Source organism: Alosa pseudoharengus, unplaced genomic scaffold (assembly GCF_046254945.1).
Source record: "Alosa pseudoharengus isolate Yale_2024_CS ecotype anadromous, Long Island Sound unplaced genomic scaffold, YU_APseudo_1.1 YU_APseudo_1.1_scf_16, whole genome shotgun sequence".
NCBI lineage: Eukaryota > Metazoa > Chordata > Actinopteri > Clupeiformes > Clupeidae > Alosa > Alosa pseudoharengus.
In genome coordinates this window covers 25,927,880-25,950,201 of record NW_027468630.1, presented here as the reverse complement: position 1 = coordinate 25,950,201, position 22,322 = coordinate 25,927,880, and the positions used below count along the sequence as shown (strand labels likewise).

At 42.0% G+C, this 22,322-nt stretch overlaps 1 protein-coding gene across 1 annotated transcript; it reads left to right on the top strand.

Annotated features, from left to right (window-relative positions):
• Window positions 1–16,300: 16,300 nt before the first annotated feature.
• Window positions 16,301–22,057, top strand: LOC143125276 (uncharacterized). Its single transcript, XM_076286612.1, has 6 exons — window positions 16,301–16,366; window positions 16,541–16,891; window positions 16,977–17,306; window positions 20,355–20,474; window positions 20,976–21,115; window positions 21,941–22,057. Exons 1-6 carry the CDS (start codon window positions 16,303–16,305, stop codon window positions 22,055–22,057), a joined length of 1,122 nt encoding a protein of 373 aa, XP_076142727.1. The 5' UTR covers window positions 16,301–16,302.
• The last annotated feature ends 265 nt before the right edge of the window (window positions 22,058–22,322 follow it).

Sequence of the window (22,322 nt, the reverse complement as noted above, 5' to 3'; positions counted from 1 at the left end):
AGGAAAAGGTCCCCCTCTAGCGACCCCCTTTATCCCTTCCCCAAGTAGACAACTCAGAGAATGAGTAGACCCCACACCACCACGGACAGTACAAAAGTAGCTTTATTAATTTCTCAGGCACAGCCAGGCAGCTCCGGATATAATAACTAACCCACTGACAGAGGATTTGGGGATCCTCACTCGCAATCCGTGCAAAACAGCAAGTCAATAAATAAGCACAGCAATTCATAAACACCACAAAGAGGAAAACATCTCCATTCGGGTATCACCGCACACCGTTCCAGTGTTCACAATAAAAGGTTCCCCGCACCCCCCGTCAATACTAAGTTACATTGCAATAGAGTTACCTGACTTTCAAATATAAAAGCAGACACAGATACAGGAAAGTCAAATTAGTTATTAAAAGGGAGACTTCCCTGCTCCCCGAGACCCTCCCCTGGGGCCTGATGGCAATGGACAGCGAATCGAACCTTCAGGTGGCCAGCGAGGTTTCAGTATGTAAATCCCAGTGTGTAAGTTCCAGTATGTTATTCCAGTATGTAATTCCAATATGTAAGTTCTGTGGAGTTCGTGCAGGGGCTCACGAGTCCAGTAGTCCAACTCGCCCGCCAGTCGCGGCGTTGGTCTAGGTTTTAACAAAGGCCTATACTAAGGTTTCCTCCCCCCCTACAGCTATCTTCACTGGCGGCGATCCTACTGACCGCGACCAGCACAATTCGTACCCGGTTTTGACCAACGCTCCCCCAGCGTTCCGCCTGGACGCTCCAGATCAATCTCGGACTCTCTCTCTCGCACGTTGCTCACCTGCATGCTCATATTGTCTCCTACCCAGGTGAGTCCAATTAGGGCAATTAGGCATCAAACACCGCTCTCTCATTATCTCCAGACCTCAGTTCACCACACTTCTCCCTTCCCAATGAAGAGACTCGTCCCCGAGTCAGTCTGATCCTAGCTGAAAATCATTGGTCCAGGCAGGTCGCCGCCTATCCCGACGTGGACGTGCAGGTGCCGTGAGGGGGGGATGGGCCCCATCACCCATCCCCACCTCACTGGCTCCCTCTGGGTCCTGCCCGCTGGTTTCAGGACCTGGCTCGGTAGGCCAGTCTCCATTTCCCTCCTGTTGAACCTCCTGTGCTCGCTGCTCTGGCACAGCTACAGCCGCTGCCGCCTCCAGCAACATTCCAGCCACGGGAGACGTACTTGATGTCACATCCCTCTCAGCATCGTCCCAGTCAGGCTGCATTCCTCCTGTGGCCTGACTGGCCTGGGATGCTGATGAGGCAGGTCGGTCATTGGGTACTGTGTGGTCCCCTGGGGTTTCCGATGGCTCCCCTGAAGCAGACAGACGAACAAAAGGTTTCAGTCGGTTAAAATGTACTACCATTTCAGGACCCCCTTCAGGCAAAACCAACTTATATAGCACATTTGAAATGGAGCCTAACACTTTATATGGGCCTTTATAACGCCTCTGCAATTTTGGACAACGACCCCTCTTCCTGGCTTTATTTTGGACCCACACCAACTCCCCGATAGTGTAGTACTGATGGTTGACTTTGAAATCAAATGCAGCCTTCTGCTGCACTGAAGCCTTGTCTTGATGTCTCTTGACTGCGTCAACTACTGTAGATAATGTGTCAGTAAGCCCCACCACATAATCAGTCACTGCAGAGAACCTTTCCCTATGGCCTGTGTCCCACATCACATCCACAGGGAGGATTATCTCCCGCCCAAACAATACCTTATGCGGTGTGAACCCAGTAGAGGCGTGAACACTACTCCTGTAGGCCATGAGCACATAGGGTAACAATACATCCCAATTACACTGGTTGTCCTCTACAAACAATGCTAACATGGACAACAGGGTGCGATTGAACCTCTCAACCATCCCATTCGATTCAGGATGGTAGGGAGATGTTCGTGTCTTATGTATACAGAGCAATTGACAAACCTCTTTGAACAGTATGGACTCAAAATTTCTCCCTTGATCAGAATGGATGCTGCGTGGAGCCCCAAACCGACACACCCACTGTTCTACCAGGACCCGTGCCACAGATTTTGCTTCCTGATTTGGCAGCGCGTAAGCTTCGGTCCATTTGGAGAAGTAGTCACCCACTACTAAGATGTATTTATTTTTATTTGGAGTTTCGGGCAAGGGACCTAATATATCCACTGCAATGCGCTCTAGCGGTCGAAAGGTAACAGAAGGGTTCAAGGGGGCCCTAGGAGAAGGCCCCTGCGACTTACGAGAGGCACAGTCCGGGCATGCTCTACAAAACTGCCGAACATCCCTAAACCATCCAGGCAAATAAAAACGGTCTTTAACTTTAGCCTGCAGTTTTTGAATCCCTAAGTGGGCCCCAAACACACTACTATGCAGCATTTGCAGTGCAGCCTGCACCATGGTGCGGGGAAGTACCACCTGAGTACCTGAGGAGGCTGCATCAGAATATGTAGGTGGCACCCGGACCAAGCGTTGCCCTTGTAATTGAAGTTGATCCCATACAGTCAGATATTTCTGCAGCTCGGGGTGACGCTGCCCCACATCGACCCCTCCCTGCGGATCCGATTTTAATTTAATAATTAAAGTGATTTCCGGGTCATCCTTCTGCGCTTGAGTCAGTTCATCCCCTGGACTCAGCCCTACACCCCCTGTCTGGGTCTGAGCCTCCACTCTAACTGTACAAATGTTCTCCGTACAAATCTGTTTCGCTAAAGAACCACCAGGAAGACTTGTCATAGTAACGGTCTCAGATAAAGGTAAGGGCTTGCGGGACAACGCATCCGCATTGGTATGTAATTTGCCAGGCCGGTGTATGATTTTATAGTGAAACGCTGCCAGCTGCTCCACCCATCGAGCTAATTGCCCTTCAAGGCCCTGGAAATTATGTAGCCATCTTAGTGAGCTATGGTCAGTACGTAAAATAAATTCTTTACCTAGTAGATAATGTTTAAAATATTTAGTAAAAAACACCATGCTCAACAACTCTTTTTTTGTGGCCGCATATTTTCTCTCCTCTTTAGTTAGTGCTCTACTGGCATATCCCACTACCCTCTCCATACCCCCATCCCCTTCCTGCGACAACACTGCCCCAATACCAAAGTCACTTGCGTCTGTATCCAAAATAAAGGGTTTCTGGGGATCTGGATATGCTAAGACTGGGGCAGTAATTAGACTTGTTTTTAATTGTCGGAAAGCCTCTTCACACGAATGGTCCCACTTGTACTTTCTTCCCTTTTCAGTAAGTTGATGTAATGGTCTAGCTATCTGTGCAAAGTCCTTAATGAAGCGGCGATAATAAGACGCCAAACCAAGAAAACTTTTAATTTCTGTTTGAGTTTTTGGAACCGGCCAGCTCCTCACGGCCTCCACTTTCGAGGGGTCAGCCATAATCCCCTGAGCTGAAATAACATGTCCCAGATAGCGTACCTCTGTCGCATATAAATTGCATTTACCAGGCTTCACCTTTAAATTAGCTTGACCCAACTTTAAGAGAACCTCATCCAGTCTGCGCAGCTGTTCGTCAAATGTTCGGCCAAAACAAATATCGTCCAAATAGACTAAACATGTTGACCACTGCAAATCAGCCAGCACCAAGTCCATCAAACGCTGGAACGTGCTGGGTGAGTTGCAGAGGCCAAAACTCAGCACATTAAACTCAAATAACCCCTGTCTAGTAATAAACGCCGTCTTTGGTTTATCGCAAGGGTCAACCTCGACCTGCCAGTAGCCACTGGCAAGGTCGAGGGTGGAAAACCATTGAGCATTTGCCAGACTGTCCAACGCATCGTCGATCCTCGGCAGAGGGTAAGCATCCTTCACTGTGACTTCATTCAATTTACGGTAGTCTACGCAGAAGCGCAGACTACCGTCCTTTTTTCTGACCGGGACTACTGGGGCAGCCCAGGGACTACATGAAGGGCGTATGATGTCATTATCAAGCATCTGTTTGATATGATCCGAGACCTCCTGTTGTAAGTGTAGGGGTACCCGGCGCGGGGGCATTTTAATTGGTCTAGCATTCCCAGTATCGATCTGATGCTGCGTCCTATGAGTCCTCCCCAAATCGTTATCGTTTTGGCTAAAAAACCCACTATGACGCTGGAGCAACTCTCGCACGGATTTTAACTCTGCTGGAGAGAGGTCTTTTTCCGCCAGCCCAAGCTTTGAAAAGAGAGTCTCCACAGACCAACCATTATTCGCTGGTACGGTATGGTCTTCTATAGTTACATCGGTATACATAGTGCCCACCTTCATACCCTTCTTCAAAATACAAGGCTCCTCAGTCACATTTATAACCCTCACTGGTACCCTCCCCTGCTGAGCTCTACAAACCACCCGCGCCACCATCAAATCACAATGGGAGGACAGGGAATCAGACGGCTCCAGCAGCCCAACGGCCCGGCCTGCCAAGAGTCCCTCTACCGCCCCTGAAATAATTGCTTCCGAGCGTGGTCCCACCACAGTATCAGTCTGTACAGTCACTAATTTTGGCTGACTAGCCTCATTCAAAGATATCAGTGGCAGTTTCTTCCCCATCAAACAGCAGCATTTATTAGCCAGATCGACTACAGCCCCATATTTTGTCAGGAAATCAATCCCCAGCAAGATCTCAGTCGACACATCAGCCACTAAAAACTCCACGACCAGAGCCAACGAGTCGAATTGACAGATAGTTTGCCACCTCCCCACTACACACATATCACTCCCATTTGCAGCTGAGGCTGTCCCCTGATACCCTGTTAACTCCCCCATCCCCTTTGTTATCTGTAACCACCTGTGCTTAGGGATAATAGAGGCTTGCGCCCCCGTATCTACCAAAATATGCGCTAAACACCCACCTATTTTTGCATTGAGGTAGACTCCTGGGCTATCCAGATGATTGTAGGCCAGTCTTGCAGATCTGCAGAAAGGGGCGGGCATTTGGCCCATTACACCCACCCCTTCTAGTTTCCCTGCAAGTAGGGGCAATTACGACGCAGGTGCCTAGTGCACCCGCACTCCCAGCACGCATCCCTCTCCCGTGCTGCTGTTGCGCGTTCAGGTATGTTATTCTGGCCACGCCTCCCCAAGTCATCATTGCGATTTCGCGTCACTCTATTGCTCACAGGGGCCTGCAGAGATGCCACACTATGCTGAAGAGTTTTAACTTCTTGTCTTAAACCCTCTACCACTCCCAGCAAAAGCTCCATTTGTTTATCGCTAGGCGATTTTTCAACCACAGCTCGCACCCTGGTATCATGACCGATTTGGGACATTTCCAAGCTCTTTATCAATTCCAACTCAGCCGCTATATTAATGGCCTCTTCCAATGTGTTAGGTTTTTGACTACGGAGGTGTATTCTCAAATCGCCACTCCCCACATGTTCAACAAAGTGATCTCGGGCGAACATATCACGAGTGACATTAGGCTTGTTTGACTTCGGCTGAGTCTGACTTGGTCTGGCTTACTACGTAAACGTGATCTTCAGAGCCTAGCCGGGAGGAGCTACAACAGAGGGCAGCTCATCCCGGACAGAAAGGCTACAGTCTGCCTGACGTGACTCGCGGGAGACATCGCGGGAGATATCGCGGAATGTTGTTTGCAATAAACACAGCAGAACTTTCATTCTTACTCATTAAAATGAGCATGATGACTGACGAAATAAATTCTTATGATGTAGTTTAAATAAACCACTGTTGTCATACAGTTAACAGGCCTGCATTGTAGCACATACATTCAATATCAAGTGTTTCCCCTATATGTGTGTCTATCTATTTAGCCAACAGCAGAAAATAACAGAATATCCAAACGTTTTCAGTAGGCTAGCCTACCATTGTTGCAGAAATCACGTATAAGAAGGTATCCCTTCGATTTCTGTTTATTTTCGCATATTCCAACATAAGGAAGCAGCATGAGCCTCTAGTCATAATCGTCATGAGGACATTCCTCCCAAATGGCCCTATCACGTCTTTGAACTGACGTCATGAGGGCGTGTTTCAGCTCGTGCAGCTCGTGGAAGGGAACTGCAAGATCTGTCTGCAGGCTAAGACTCCCGCGATATTTTAAGGCCATGTGACATGGTGTCACGGTGGTAAGTCCCTCCCCGGCTGACAGAAGTCGGACAGAATTTCTAACCAGTATGCATTGCGTCCATCCCAGTATGCATTGTGTTCAACCCAGCATGCATCACATCAAGTCAGATCTGCACAGATCTGCCGCAAGTCGAACTCCCCTATTATCTGCCAAAGGGTAAGCTTTATAAATGAGACGACGCAAAGCCGTACCAAAATCTCGGGCTGACTCGTTTGGTAAGCGTCTGCGAGACAAAAAGTTAGCCCTATTCCAGTCTTCGCTATTGCACGGTTCAAAGCATCTACCCAGTGCTTCTTTTAAACTCGCATAGTTATTACGGGCGGTGGAATGTAACCCTGAATACAGCTCTCTAGCGCGGCCCGACAACAGGAGGGACATAAACTTCATTTTTAAAGCGTCATCCCACCCATTCACCTCAGCGGCCACTTCAAATTGTGCCACCCAGTCGGACCACTCCCGGCTAGTACACGTGAAAGTCTCAGGCATGAACACTGGGCGAGATGTTCGTGTTGCTGGATTACTGCCTGATGGTACCGATGGTGGGGGTTCTACGCTCTCTGAGTCAGACATGATCCCACCGCTGCCACCAGTGTAACGATTCTACTGGGTAGGAAAAGGTCCCCCTCTAGCGACCCCCTTTATCCCTTCCCCAAGTAGACAACTCAGAGAATGAGTAGACCCCACACCACCACGGACAGTACAAAAGTAGCTTTATTAATTTCTCAGGCACAGCCAGGCAGCTCCGGATATAATAACTAACCCACTGACAGAGGATTTGGGGATCCTCACTCGCAATCCGTGCAAAACAGCAAGTCAATAAATAAGCACAGCAATTCATAAACACCACAAAGAGGAAAACATCTCCATTCGGGTATCACCGCACACCGTTCCAGTGTTCACAATAAAAAGTTCCCCGCACCCCCCTCAATACTAAGTTACATTGCAATAGAGTTACCTGACTTTCAAATATAAAAGCAGACACAGATACAGGAAAGTCAAATTAGTTATTAAAAGGGAGACTTCCCTGCTCCCCGAGACCCTCCCCTGGGGCCTGATGGCAATGGACAGCGAATCGAACCTTCAGGTGGCCAGCGAGGTTCCAGTATGTAAATCCCAGTGTGTAAGTTCCAGTATGTTATTCCAGTATGTAATTCCAATATGTAAGTTCTGTGGAGTTCGTGCAGGGGCTCACGAGTCCAGTAGTCCAACTCGCCCGCCAGTCGCGGCGTTGGTCTAGGTTTTAACAAAGGCCTATACTAAGGTTTCCTCCCCCCCTACAGCTATCTTCACTGGCGGCGATCCTACTGACCGCGACCAGCACAATTCGTACCCGGTTTTGACCAACGCTCCCCCAGCGTTCCGCCTGGACGCTCCAGATCAATCTCGGACTCTCTCTCTCGCACGTTGCTCACCTGCATGCTCATATTGTCTCCTACCCAGGTGAGTCCAATTAGGGCAATTAGGCATCAAACACCGCTCTCTCATTATCTCCAGACCTCAGTTCACCACAATATGTACACAATTCATAACAAGCCTGGTAAGTCTTGTAAATCAAACTCACCCTACAATGTATGACAACCCATGAAAAAGGTTCCATTTTAAGACCCCTGAACAATGTATATTAGTGCATTACAACATTAAGCAAAACACAGCACAACCCCAAACATGAACCCATACCTGTGTTATGTGGCCATGTAGAAGTGTCTGATAGTTAGGGAAACGTGTGCCTGTTGATAGGCAGGGAGAGGAGGAGTCGATGTGGCTCTGGCCAGGGTGCTGAAATGCTGGAGCTATCCAGGGTGCTAACAGACTCCATTTTAGCTCAAATCCCTGCTTTCCATTTGACAGGTTGAAAGCCATTCAGGCTAAAAGCCATTCAGTTTTAATTCTTGATTCATTACCATGTTTTACATAACCTCTAATACTTCTCACAGACTGCCACCAAAAACACAGTGTGTGTTGTGGCATGTCTAGCTACACACAGGCAATTGTCCTTTGAGGAAAATGAGGAAAACACACAACACTGTTAACCACACTTATAGAGGAAACTTTACAAAACTGAGAAGAGAACTGAGAGAAAAAGGTATTATACTGTGCGTAAAGCAAACTATGGCATTCTATTGTTTTGTTTTTTAACATTTAAGCAACAAAGATGTAATTTTGCCTCATATATTAATTATAATATAGGGGGCACCCATGGCCTACTGGTTAGGGATTCAGGCTTGCAACTGAAGACTTGCCCGTTCGATCCCCGACCAGTAGGAAAAATGTGGGCGGGGAAAGTGGTTGAGCACTGCTCTCCTTTGTCCACATCCACGGCTGAAGTGCCCTTGAACAAGGCACCTAACCCCTCACTGCTCCCCGAGCGCCGCTGTAGCAGGCACTGCTCCGGGTTAGTGTGTGCACCTCACTGTGTGTTCACTGTGTGCTGTGTGTGTTTCACTAATTGGGATAACTGCAGAGACCACATTTCCCTCACGGGATCAAAAGAGTATACTTATATTCTATTTTGTGGATGTTATTTTGAAAACTCCAAGTGTACACCAATATGTCTTCACATGACCAAAGTATTTTTTATAAACATCTAATGTGCTTTCTGCTCCCAATTAGACAGGTTTAATGGTGAGGGGCCTCATAACAATAACACATTGACCCACACGCACATGTGTCAAGTGGAAACTTCTCTAACAATAAACAGGAGGTCTAGTGTGCTCCTAAATTGGATAATGTATTTGGATTGTCTTCTTTAAGTTTCTGGTTGGCCGCTATACATATACTTCTTCTCACACACATTTTAAAGTTCACTGTTAGCTAGAGAGTGGAAAATTCTAAAGAAAGGGTTGGGTTTCTGAGCGCCCTGATGCACTGCATTGGCCCATGCAATTTAAAACCCACCCATCGTTAGAAGAGCTTTTCCTGTCTAGTATACTTTGTGCTTTAATTGTAGCTCTCATTTGTTCAATACACATTCAGCTGAGCATGGCGGTCCTGTGTATAAGGATTATCACTTTATTTGTGATTGTTAACCTTTGTGAGAAAGCATGTAAGTAAACCTTTTGTGTTTTACTATGCATGACTTATTATGGCATGTTATACTGTATAATGACTATTTGACATTTAAAATTTAATCTCAAATTTCTCAGGTATGGGAGAAATTGCAGATTTACATAAGATCACTCAAGTTACCACTGCAATTGCCGGAAAACATATTACCTTGAAGTGCTTCTTCCCAGAGAAACATAAAAACGATATCTTATACTGGTATAAACAAATGGCTGGTCGTAAACCCTCTCCTGTGGCAATGTGGCAAAACCATGCAAAGCCCAAATTTTACGATGAGTTTAAAGATTCCCGTTTCAATGTAACAATGGAGAATTTTGGACTTCATTTGATCATATCCAACACAACAACATCTGATGAAGCCTTGTACCTATGTGGAGTGAATGATGCGTTTGAGTTGCATTTTGTAAGTGGAACATTTCTGGCAGTGCAAGGTAAGGTGTTTTTCTTCTCAGTATTCAACATTGATTTGAGTTTAATGGCTAATTGCCTATTAATATAGATTTTCACTCTACGTAGGACAAATTCAACAGGGTTCCAATTCAACAAAAATAATTCAATCCCCTGTACTGAAAATACTTTACCAAGGAGACTCAGTGGCAATTAACTGCACAATACTCAGTGAGATGAAAACAGAGGATCTCAGAGTGTTCTGGTTCAGAGCTGAAGATAATTTCCATCCAGGAGTGATTTACACCGACATGAACAGGAGCCGTCACTGTGAGTGGGGCTGTAGCTACACACTAGCCAGGACCAACCTCAGCCTCACAGACACTGGAACATACTACTGTGCTGTTTCTGCATGCGGCAAGATACTGTTTGGAAACGGAACAGTCCTTAGCATCAGTAAGACTTCATTATCCATCAAATACCATAGCTGCATGTTGCCTTCATTAACCATCAAATACCATAGCTGCATGTTGCAAGTATGCTGCTGTATAGGGCCTCAAACATGACCAGTTTAAAAAGTATATTATGTGATCTAGACCTTAATTTGTCACTATATACTAGATACTGTTTGGAAACGGAACAGTCTTAAACATCAGACTTCATTATCAATTGATGACATACATTCATTCTGACATTCTCTCAGTAAAGTCTGAATGCACTTCAAAAACAAATGCATATTATTATATATTGATTATAAGTTGCTAATATGTTACATTTTGCTCCTATCATAGCCAGCCTTAAAGGTCCATTATGTTTTCTAAATATCAACTGCACTGAACTGTCAGTCAGTTATTCTTTTTTATGTGAATAGTATCTTAAATATCTAAGTGAAGAGGTTCTTACTCTTGTGTTGTAGGGGAGCCAGTGGATCCCCTTGTGTATGGTCTGAGTGTTGCAGTGGGACTGTAACTTTATACTTTATAATCGGTATACTAATCTACATCAATTGCAAGAAAACTATATGTCATCACTCTAAAGGTAAGTTGCTATACATCTGGCAAAAAAAGAATAGATACTAAAATGGCATCAATAGACCTATTATGGAAAAGCCATTCACTTTGTATCAGGTTGGGGCTATGAGGTAAGATGACTAGTTAACAAATGACAGAGATGTGTCCTGTCTTTGTATATCAAACACACACACAGAGAGAGAGAGAGAGAGAGAGAGAGAGAGAGAAAGAGAGAGAGAGACAGACAGACAGACAGACACACACACACACACACACACACAAACACAATCATAGCTGGAATACAGGGAGATAGTAAGACGTGGATTACAGTTTCATGCTTGTTTGCTATGGTATGGTTGCTCCTGCATTTTTCTGCCATTAGTTGTAGAGGATTCTGTGTCTTTGTTACTGTTGGTTCTGTTTAGCTGCCATCAGGGATCATGTTAGAAACAAATGCTCTTCTGAATGTTTTTCAATGGATCTTCATTTTATCCTCTTAATAAAATCAATCAATCAAATAACAATAGACAAAAAACATCTTGTTCTTAGTTTAATTATATACTGTTTCTTCATTAATTTATTAATTTCTAAATGTGTTCAATTTCCCTCTTTGTTAATCAACAGGAGCTCCTTCTGAGCCTTGTGCAGACCAGAATATAAATGTGAACATGATGAATTATGCATCACTGAATTTCTCTGATACAAGGACAAGAGGGAGGAAGAAGAGAGAGCTGCAACAGGACACTGTGTACACTGGAGTTAATCATTCCGTCAGGTCATGACCTTGGGGCAGCACATTTGATAATGTGTGTTTTCCTTGTACACGTATGATTGAGTATAGCCTGGGAATACCTATAGGAACCTTTGGCAAATTTGGGATTTGGGCCGTTGCAGCCCATTTCTAATTTCCCTAAAACCCAGGCATGCAAATACAATCGCTAATCCGGTATGGACGTGTATTTCTTTGGAATTGAGTAAACAACTGCATTTAAAACCTTTGTTTACAAGATTCCTGCACTTCTGAAATGATTTGGTAAGAGTTTAATTTCACTGCTAGTTACACCCCTGCTGGAAATCGTAAGTCAATTAACCTTTTCCCACTCACAATTCTAATTGAGAATGTATGCATGCTAACCAGGCTAGATTGAGTAAATTGTTTTATGTATGAAAGGAAATAACTTAATATCACTTTTGTTATATGTGTTGTATCTTATCAAGATTCACACGGTTTCAATGACTATTATACTTGTGTTATTGTACATGTATGAAAGGGTAGGAAGAAATATCAATATCAAATTACATTGAATTATTCCACTGCTTGGTTGAATTTCCCATTGTCCTACGTAATTTAGAACGACCATTAACCGTATGTTATTTGCACACCTATGAAGTAGATCCATTTTTTTGGCCGTATCACACTTGTATATTAATTTGCCGAACTCGTTAAGTTTAAATGAACTGTCACGTTGCATCCGAGCTGTAAAATGCCGACGTTCAGAACATGGCAACATTGTAGCATATGATGGAGGTGGCTTTTAGCTAGATGGATGACAGCAGGCTAAGTAAAATAGCGATGTTTCAAAACTAAAGTTCATCAGAATCTTGGGATACGCCCGCTTGACAACGGGAGAGATATAACTAACGACTGGCCTTTGGCCGTAGCAACCATCCATTTAGAACTAGTAACGGCAGTTTGTCCTGCAAGTTGAGAAATTAGTTGATATGTGTCGGAAGAAATTAGTTCTACAAACAAGACAGTTTTAGCGATTAAAACGTTAAAATTGTAACAGGAAATGAACACAACGCAAGTGGCAACAGTGGAATAAGCGGGATAATGGACTCCACGGTGGTCTGTTCACAGAAATTAATGCACTTACGAGGTTTAACGGCCCTCCGCTTCGCGTCGGGCCCGTTTTACAACCTCAACCGTGCATTAACTTCTGTGAACAGACCACCGTGTCGTCCATTATCCCTTACATATTGTAACGATTTGATAGCGAACCACACAGTTGTCCAATCAAAAGGTTTAATAGCGGAAGCAGGAATCAGCCAACATTAAGACCAAGACACCATTACATAGGAAACACAAGGGAAGTCAATAAAACAAACACGATACACGAACAGGGTAGTCACATACAATACACCGGACAAAACACATGAGGTACAACGTAAAGAAAGACTACACAAGCTAACACATACATGACACGGAAAACGCAATTACACTAACTAAAACAGACATTACACAAACCAGCATTCACACACATTGCATTCTGGGAGGCTAGCACTCAGTCCAAAAGGCACCGACGTTACAATATGAATGTGAATCAAGTGAATCTGCATGGTTAATATCATTAGGAGTCCAGGGCATTTTTTGTAATGTCTTTTATTTCTGTGCAAATAAAAAGACACATTTGAAAATATGAGTTTTTGCATAATCTCTTGAATTGATACCATTGATTATGTGTCCCTGTTAATAAGCATCATATTGAGATATAACACTGAACTATGAGTAGCCTGTTTGAACAACACTGCCACCTGATTCTGACCCACTTCATCAACACTACTTTGACTCATTTTAGATTTCCATTGCCTTTTTTAAGGGTCCAAGCAGAGAAGTTGCTGAGACTATATTGTTTTTGTTCTTGTCAATTGCTAGAAATGGCTACAAGTGATTCAGGCCAACAAACCACTGAAATTGGCAAGAATGTTGGAAACTTCACCAGCTACTCAGGCTCATGAAATGACATACACTGGCCTCAGAGTTGGTGCTGTAAAACTCAAGTTTACATTTCCGCAGATACTGTATCTCCAAAACTCCAAAATTCTCCTAATCTCTGAAGTCTTTTGCACATACAATCACCACAACATTCTTTTGATGGACACCAAGTTTTTTGAAGTTCCATCCATGGTCGGCATTAAAAGTGCCACATGTCCATATCTTAATAACCTCTCAATATAAAAATCAGAAATTTGGTACACATATTTTTAGCCTAATTTGAAAACATGTCCTAAAATGTTCAAAATAGCCACAAACAGCCAAACAAATTGAATAAGTCAATACACGGCAGTGTATATAAACTGCTGCAATACTGCTTTTTACCCTGTTAATCACCAATCACATACCACTCATGTAACCACACTCCTCAGGCCCCAAAACCTACTGGTATTGGCTGTATAGGTGGCCTTGTTATATTCAATTTAGCACTTTTGGCTCATATCTCAATATCATTAAGTAAGTATTTATTTATATAGCGCATTTTTCATGCACAGAGTGCAACACACATAGGCTACATTGACACACAATACAAATGATGCCAGACGGAGTGGTGTAGCCGCCAGTGTACCTGTGACACTAAGACATAAAAGACATACAAGACAGACAAATCAAGTGAGGCCCAAAATCAGTATTCATGCAACATTTTCAAGCAATCCAATGCAGGTTCAGCTTTTTTTAGGAGCTCCCTCTTCAGTTGCGGAGTAATGTTGTATTTTACACAACTTCTGTAAATACCACTCATGGCTTGCATCCTTCCCCCTTGATATGGTACAAGTGGATTTGTCTACAAACCGGCAAAGTTCATCTTCAATCGAGCCATGTCTACTGACAAGGCATACAAATATAGGTTATTGCACAATTACCAACATTGCAGCTATATTTCTTGTTGTTTATGTTGAAACTCTGATTTCAGTTTGTTTTCTCTGTAACAGATCTAAGATAGTCTTATATATCTTACATATACTGATAATCAAGGTAAATTGCTATAGAACTTGTTGGCATAGCAAGTGTGCAATACCTCCAAGCGTCTGATCCCTTGTTTTTAACTCCAGCGCACTGCTGTGAACATGGTGTAGTTCCAGCACGTATGAGCAAAGATGAATTTTATATAGACATGTGGTTGAGTAGATTGGCCGCATTGTTATCAGTACCTGAACCTCCACTGACTAATTACCCAATTGAGCTATTTGAGTCAGTATCTGACTCGGTTGGTGTCTGTGGAATGGACAGGCAATGATAACATTAGCCTACAATGCAAATTTAAAAGATCTGCATAATGTGCTCTGCTATACTGTAACTCACTGACATTTGAAATCTTCTAACTCCTCACATCTTGTTTTCCTAAAGCGATTTTTGTGCTTCATCTTCGGCATCATCTTTACAGCTAAATAATCTGCATTTATACATTATCCTTATTGGCTGACTACTGATACATGTACATTGGTTGTGGCTGTGAAGGTTGAGTCCCTTGCTGGGCGTCTATGTTACTTGCCACTTTTGATAGCTGGAATAAAAAGACTAATTCAGTATGATTCTAATAACCAACCTCTCAGCAGAATACACCATGTACAAAATATATTGAGAGAGAAAGTTAGATATAGAACCCAGGTCTCTGTAACAGTCGTATGAAACAACCTGGTCAAATATATAGGTACTTACTATAAAAAAATAACTTGATATAGAGGGAATGCATTGGTGGCAGTCTGGTGGGAGTCCCGTAATCCTGTTGAATCTATACAGTGTATTGCACAACAGTTCTTTCCATTTCAAATTTTGTTTGATTGCAGAAGATTGTAGTTGAACACTAATTTGTGCTACGCAATACATGTTTTTGCTACTCACTGATTGTTACCACGGTGACTTATGCTGTGCCATCATATCCATTGCCGTGAAAACAACAGTAACATTGTATCTTCGGAACTTGTTGCCATGGAACATTCACAATCAGACATTTGCCACGGTTAGGAAGTCATCGTTTGCAATCACTGCATTTGACTAATTAACATACTAGCTGTCAAAGCCAGTAGGCCTAACATTAGCTAACATACAACCTATACTGCTCGACGACTTGAATTGGCTTACAAAAATAAACTGAGGATCAACAACACTTCACAATCAGACATCTATAATAATCGTATACACTCAACAGTGCACATTGTTTGCACTCAATCACTGCATTCAACACAGAATAAGAATAGTAGCTTGTACATTTTGAGAATACTATGGTAGATCACTTCATCTTGTAAATAGCTGCAGGCTAACTCCACCTATGAGCCTACGAGTGGCGATTATGTGATGTAAAACAGGTCAAACTCTTTAGTGGGAGGGGTTTAGTGATCCTACCCAATTGACCGATCCCTAGCCCCGCCCCTTGAATGCAGATATCTAACAACAAATAAGAGTTCCAGTGTTCTCATAAGTCAGATAATGCATTCAGATTGTCAGTTTCTGGCTGGCTGCTATACGTATACTTAGGTTACACTTTACTTGACAGTGTCGACATAAGAGTGACACGACACTGTCATGAATGTGTCATAAACAAGTCATAAACGTTTATGACATAACGCTTCTGTTATTATGTGACATTCGTTTTTTGTCATAACAAGTTAGGGTTAGGATTAGGGTTAGGGTTAGGTTTAGAGTTATGGTTAGGGTTAGAGTTGGGGTTAGGATTAGGGTTAGAGATTAGGATTAGGGTTAGGTTTCATGTGTCACAACAGTGTCATGTGTTCATGACAGTGTCATGTCACTCTTATGTCGATACTGTCAAGTAAAGTGTTACCTATACTTCTACTCACACACATTTCAAAGAGTTCACTGTAAGCTAGAGAGTGGAAAATTCTAGAGGAAGGGTTGGGTTTCTGAGCACACTGTTGCACTGCATTGGTCCATGCAATCTAAAACCCACCCATCATTAGAAGAGCTTTTCCTGTCTAGTATACTTTGTGCTTTGATTGTAGCTGTCATTTGTTCAATACACATTTAGCTGAGCATGGCGGTCCTGCGTATGAGGATTATCACTTTATTGGTGATAGTTAACCTTCGTAGGAAAGCATGTAAGTAAAGCTGTTGAGTTTTACTATGCATGTGTCTATCTAAGGCTGTTTCACGATTCAAAATATTTACTATATGTTGCATAGATTAGACATGGTATAAATGACAAGTTATATAATGAGTATTTGACTTTGGGTAACTCGTTTCAATTGTTCCGAAAATCCGAAATTCCTTAGGTATGGGAGTAATTGCAGATTCACATAAGATTACTGAAGTTACCACTGCAATCGCCGGAGAAGCTATTACCTTGAAGTGTTTCTACCCAGAGAAACACAAAAACGACATCCTATACTGGTATAAACAAATGGCTGGTCGTAAACCCTCTCCTGTGGCAATGTGGCAAAATCATGCTGATCTCAAATTTTACGATGAGTTTAAAGATTCCCGTTTTAACATAACAAATGAGAATTTTGGACTTCATTTGATCATATCCAACACAACAACATCTGATGAAGCCTTGTACCTATGTGGAGTGAATGATGCGTTTGAGTTGCATTTTGTAAGTGGAACATTTCTGGCAGTGCAAGGTAAGGTGTTTTTCTTCTCAGTATTCAACATTGATTTGAGTTTAATGGCTAATTGCCTATTAATATAGATTTTCACTCTACGTAGGACAAATTCAACAGGGTTCCAATTCAACAAAAATAATTCAATCCCCTGTACTGAAAATACTTTACCAAGGAGACTCAGTGGCAATTAACTGCACAATACTCAGTGAGATGAAAACAGAGGATCTCAGAGTGTTCTGGTTCAGAGCAGCTAAAGATAATTTCCATCCAGGAGTGATTTACACCGACATGAACAGGAGCAGTCACTGTGAGAGGGGCTGTAGCTACACACTAGCCAGGACCAACCTCAGCCTCACAGACACTGGAACATACTACTGTGCTGTTTCTGCATGCGGCAAGATACTGTTTGGAAACGGAACAGTCCTTAGCATCAGTAAGACTTCATTATCCATCAAATACCATAGATGCATGTTGCCTTCATTATCTATCAAATACCTTAGCTGCATGTTGCCTTCATTATCTATCAAATACCATAGCTGTATGCCGCATATGGCCTCAAACATGACCAGTTTACTAGATCTGTTTGGAAACGGAACAGTCCTTAACATCAGTAAGACTTCATTATCGATTGAAGATACACATTCATTCTGACATTCTCTCAGTAAAGTCTGAGTGGGTAACACTCCATAATAAGGTGCCATAATAAATAGCAAACTAGTAATTACCTAACCCTTTGTTAATATTTGTTAATTGTTACTAACATATCTATTTGGCACGTTTGAAAGTAGTGTACTCTTTGCCTTTGGAAGTACTATTTGGTTGCTGCTTGAATTTGGTGAAATTCAGGGGAGGGGTGTAACAGAGTTAGAAATATAGTTTAGTGTTTGTATGTGATTTTCGCCGTAATTAAGCAGCTTTTTTGAGATTGGTGTTTTGGAGCCCCCTTTGGAGAAACGGTATACTGCAGCACTGCTGCGTTTTGTCCTTGCATTGTTGCCATAGCTGATCAGAAGCGGTATGCTTTGCATTGGGTAGGTTGACTGTATAAAGCACTATCCACTTTGTTTTAATTTTGTAACTGTAAAATGTTGTTTAAGTTGAAAACTTCGATATACCACCTGTATTATATTACTTTACATGTATTGTTAGGATTTGGTAGCAATTCTAGCAACTTAGAGAACGTTTATTAATGTTTTCATTATGACCACGAGTTCATACACACGAGTCTAACGCGACTGGCTGTAAACTCCGCAAGCAACTTTCCATGCATTCAGTGTAGTTTAGCTTAGTGCTCATGGAAAGTGCAATTCAGTCTAGCAGGAAATTAATGTACATTTAGTTTAGCATTATGTTTATGCATTACCTCCGTATGGTCTACGCAGTGTTCGAATTACCCCGCCGTTTCCGGGGGGGCCCACTTGGGGGGGGTGAAATCTATGACATTATGAAATTCAGCCTAATAACAAAGGCTACTGTCGATTCAACATCCAATAGATTATAATAAGCAGGGTAGCCAGTTTATTAAAATGAAATATATGACATTATGAAATTCAGCCTAATAACAAAGGCTATTGCCAAAAATGAATCTGAGCAGAGCTAATTGTCAAATATTTTACGTGCACAACTGAACATCGCACAACTGAAAAAACTGAAAGTTAACACAAAACAGCTGTCTTTATCACATCTCGGCTACTGGAGATAGTCCCAAAGTGGCCTATTGGTAGGCATTTTTTTTTTCCGTTTTCCACGCAGTTGATGGACGATGCCCTGAGCCATGATTTCACGAATGGCTTGGGTTGAACTGGACCAGGAGAGACGCATTGATGCTCAGAAAAAGAAGCGCATTTAAGCTGCGCTCCCTTAAACGATTTCTGGCTTTGTCATCAATGTCATTAAGCGCAGAGAATCCTCTCTCGCATTCTGCCGAAGTAGGCTAGGTAAAAACGTGTTGCCTGCGATGAAGAGTTTCTTCAGGCAGGACCCTTCCCTTGCCCCTTGCATTTTAAAGTCCCGATAGCCTACTCCTCGACATAGCCTAAATTCCTTTGAACTTTTTCCACTGCTGCTAATTGCTCAATCGCTAACAACGCTCTAGCACTCTGAACTCGATTCAGAGGAGGGTGAGATCGGACAGGACAGGGGGCTATTATGCAGAGCAGTGCCCCTGCAGTCTATGGGGGAAATACACATTGCAACCAACGGGGAAAATGTAGATTATCATAGTTACGGGTTGGCAACTTGACAATGAATGAGTGGGCCCCCTCTGACAGTGATTTCGAGCAGAACTAGTAGTGCCCTGGCCAGAACTAAGGGGGCTGGGCACTACCGGGCTCTATGGTAATTCGAACAGTGGGTCTACGTATGTGAGTGTTTAGTGAGTCTCAGAATATTAATAAACTCGTTCTGTGCACCTGAACATTCCATGTTGCACGTCTATCTTGCTAGTAGGGCTGACAGTGATGGTATAATCATGCATGTAATATAGCCCATTCAACTACTTATTTTTATTTTGCTTGTGCAGATGCTGTTTTATGTATGCCAGTGCCTGAAGGCATGTTTTGTTTTAACTTTTCCTGAAGGAATAAATGTGATAAGCCAGTTTTGGTCTCAGTCCCTTCACTGTCTGACTAATAGTTATATATTACTAATATATTAATAAAGCTTAACCAACTTTATTATAAGGGTCCCCCATACTGATAGTTATATATTACTAATATATTAATTAAGCTTAACCAACTTTATTATAAGGGTCCCCCATACTGATAGCTATATACTACTAATATATTAATTAAGCTTAACCAACTTTATTGCAAGCGTTTCTGGCGCCGACAAGAGTGGCGGCATGTCAAGGTAGCTCCGTGTTTTTTTCTTGAATTTCCCCTTCGGGATCAATAAAGTATCTATCTATCTATCTATCTATTGTAAGGGTCCTATGGGGAGTGGTTCATATTGGGATAGGCAGAATCACAGTTTAATATCAATTAGTTAAAAATTAATAAGTCATTAACTTTTCTATTAACATATAGTTTGTAAATAAACATTTAACATTTAAATGATGTAAGAAATAACTGTTAATTAGTGCCAAAAATACATTTAGTTAACTATTAACACATACTAATACAATATTAGTTAATAGATTTACTAAAACATTAACATACAGATTTTATGCAAACAACAAATATTTAATTGATGATGAAAAAACTATTAACTTGTGCCAAATAGATATGTTAGTAACAATTAACAAATATTAACAAAGGGTTAGGTAATTACTAGTTTGCTATTTATTATGGCACCTTATTATGGAGTGTTACCGTCTGGGTGTACTTCAAAACCAAATGTATATAAATAAATATTGGTTATAAGTTGCAATATGTTAGCTTTTGCTCCTATGAACTGCACTGTCAATCAGTCAAATCAGTCATTCTTTTTGATATACTGTAGTATCTTAATAAATGAAGAGGTTCTTACTCCTGTGTTGTAGGGGAGCCAGTGGATCCCCTTGTGTATGGACTGAGTGTTGCAGTGGGACTCTGTGTAATTATTATCATCGGTATGCTAATCTACATCAACTCCAAGAAAACTTTATGTCATCACTCAACAGGTATGTTGAATACATCTGGCAAAAAAGAATAAATACTAAAATGGCATCAATAGAAATATTATGGAACAGCCATTCACTTTGCATCAGGTTGGGGCTATGAGGTAAGATAAGACTAGTTACAGGAAGTGTCCTGTCTTTGTATATCACACACACACACAAACACACACAGACACAGGAAGATACTACGATACTACAGTGATAAAAACGGATAAAAGTGTCATGCTTGTTTGTTATTTACAGTATTTACTGCATTTTTCTATCGTTAGTTTTAGAGGATTCTGTGTCTTTGTAACTGTTGGTCCTGTTTAGCTGACATCAGGGACCATGTTGGAAACAAATGCTCATTTGAATGTTATTCCATGGATCTTCATTGTATCCTCTGTTAATAAAATCAATCAATTAATCAATCAACAATAGACAAAACAAACAGCTTTATTTTTTATTTTATTATTATTTACTTTCTTGTCAATTTCCATACATGCTTTCTTTGTTAATCAACAGGAGTTCCTTCTGAGCTTTGCACAAACCATGATATAAATGTGGCCATAATGAATTATGCAGCGTTGAATTTCTCTGACACAAGGACAAGTGGGAGGAAGAAGAGAGAGCTGCAACAGGGCACTGTGTACACTGGTACACTGGTTACTTATTCTGTCAGGTGATGATCTGAGCACTTCTGATAATGAGCATTTTCTCTGTACAAGTATGATTGAGTAAGCTGTTTTATGTACAAAAGGAAATTACAATTAAATATTATTTTTCTTACATGTGTTTTCAAGATTGTTGTTGACATGTATGTATTCACTATTACACTTGTATTAGAGATGGTTGATAAAGTGTTCTAAAGGATCTTTGCTTGTATTATCCTACATAGCCTATATGAAAGGGTTGGAGAAATGGAAATATCAAAGTAATCTAGTGAATCTGCATGGTTAACATCATTGGATCCATTTCTGTGATGTTATGTTCAAGTTCAGTAGTTCAAGTAGTTTTATTGTCATGTACTTATAAAATTAATTATAAGTAATGAAATTCTTAAGCTCAAGAGCCAGCTCAACTTAAAAGAGTAAATTAAAAGGAGTAATTAAGAAGGTGTATTTTGTGTGTGTATGTGTGTGTGTGTGTGGGGGGGGGGGGGGGGGATGAAAAGGGGAATGATGAAATGGTGTGTATGGGGAGGGGATATGTTGTGTGTCTGGGTGGGGGTTCTGAGGTTTAAAGGGATATTCCACCATTTGGGGAATTACACTAATTTTCCACCTCCCCTTGAGTTAAACAATTGATTTTTACCTTGCGGGGATAACAGACTGGGATAACAGACTGATGCAGGGAGAGATTAAAGATGTCCATAAAGACCTCAGCCAGTTCAGATGTGCAAGCCTTGAGAACACGACCTGGAATTTTGTCAGGCCCTGGAGCCTTATGTGTATTCACCCTTATAAATGATTTACACAATTCTCTTTCAGATAACTGAAATGGGCAGCAATCTTGCTCTGACAGACTCTTACCTGATGTCATTTACAAAGCAGGCATACTGTAGGAGTTCAGCTCCTCTGCAAGAGAAGCAGACACCTCTGCTCTGACGCTCCTTCCTCTGTAGTCTGTAATTGTCCTTTACCCACTCCACATGTCTCTGGTGTTAGAGCCGCTGTAGTGTGACTCCACCTTTTCCCTGTACTGTCTCTTAGCACTTTTAATTGATTTTCTCAGTTCATAACGTGCTTTACTGTACTCGCTTGGGTTGCCAGAATGGAAGGCAGCTGTCCGAGCTCGGAGTGCTGAACAGACCTCTCCGTTCACCCATGGCTTCTGGTTAGGAAAAGTTTGTACGGTCACCCTCGGTACAAT

What these genes read in the sequence shown, in the direction of transcription:
- LOC143125276 (XM_076286612.1), top strand. Translation starts at nt 16,303, where the DNA reads ATGGCGGTCCTGCGTATGAGGATTATCACTTTATTGGTGATAGTTAAC. An exon ending in CGGAACAGTCCTTAGCATCA is followed by an intron (nt 17,307 to 20,354) that starts GTAAGACTTCAT and finishes CCTGTGTTGTAG; the next exon opens with GGGAGCCAGTGGATCCCCTT. An exon ending in CTGTGTACACTGGTACACTG is followed by an intron (nt 21,116 to 21,940) that starts GTTACTTATTCT and finishes ATTCTCTTTCAG; the next exon opens with ATAACTGAAATGGGCAGCAA.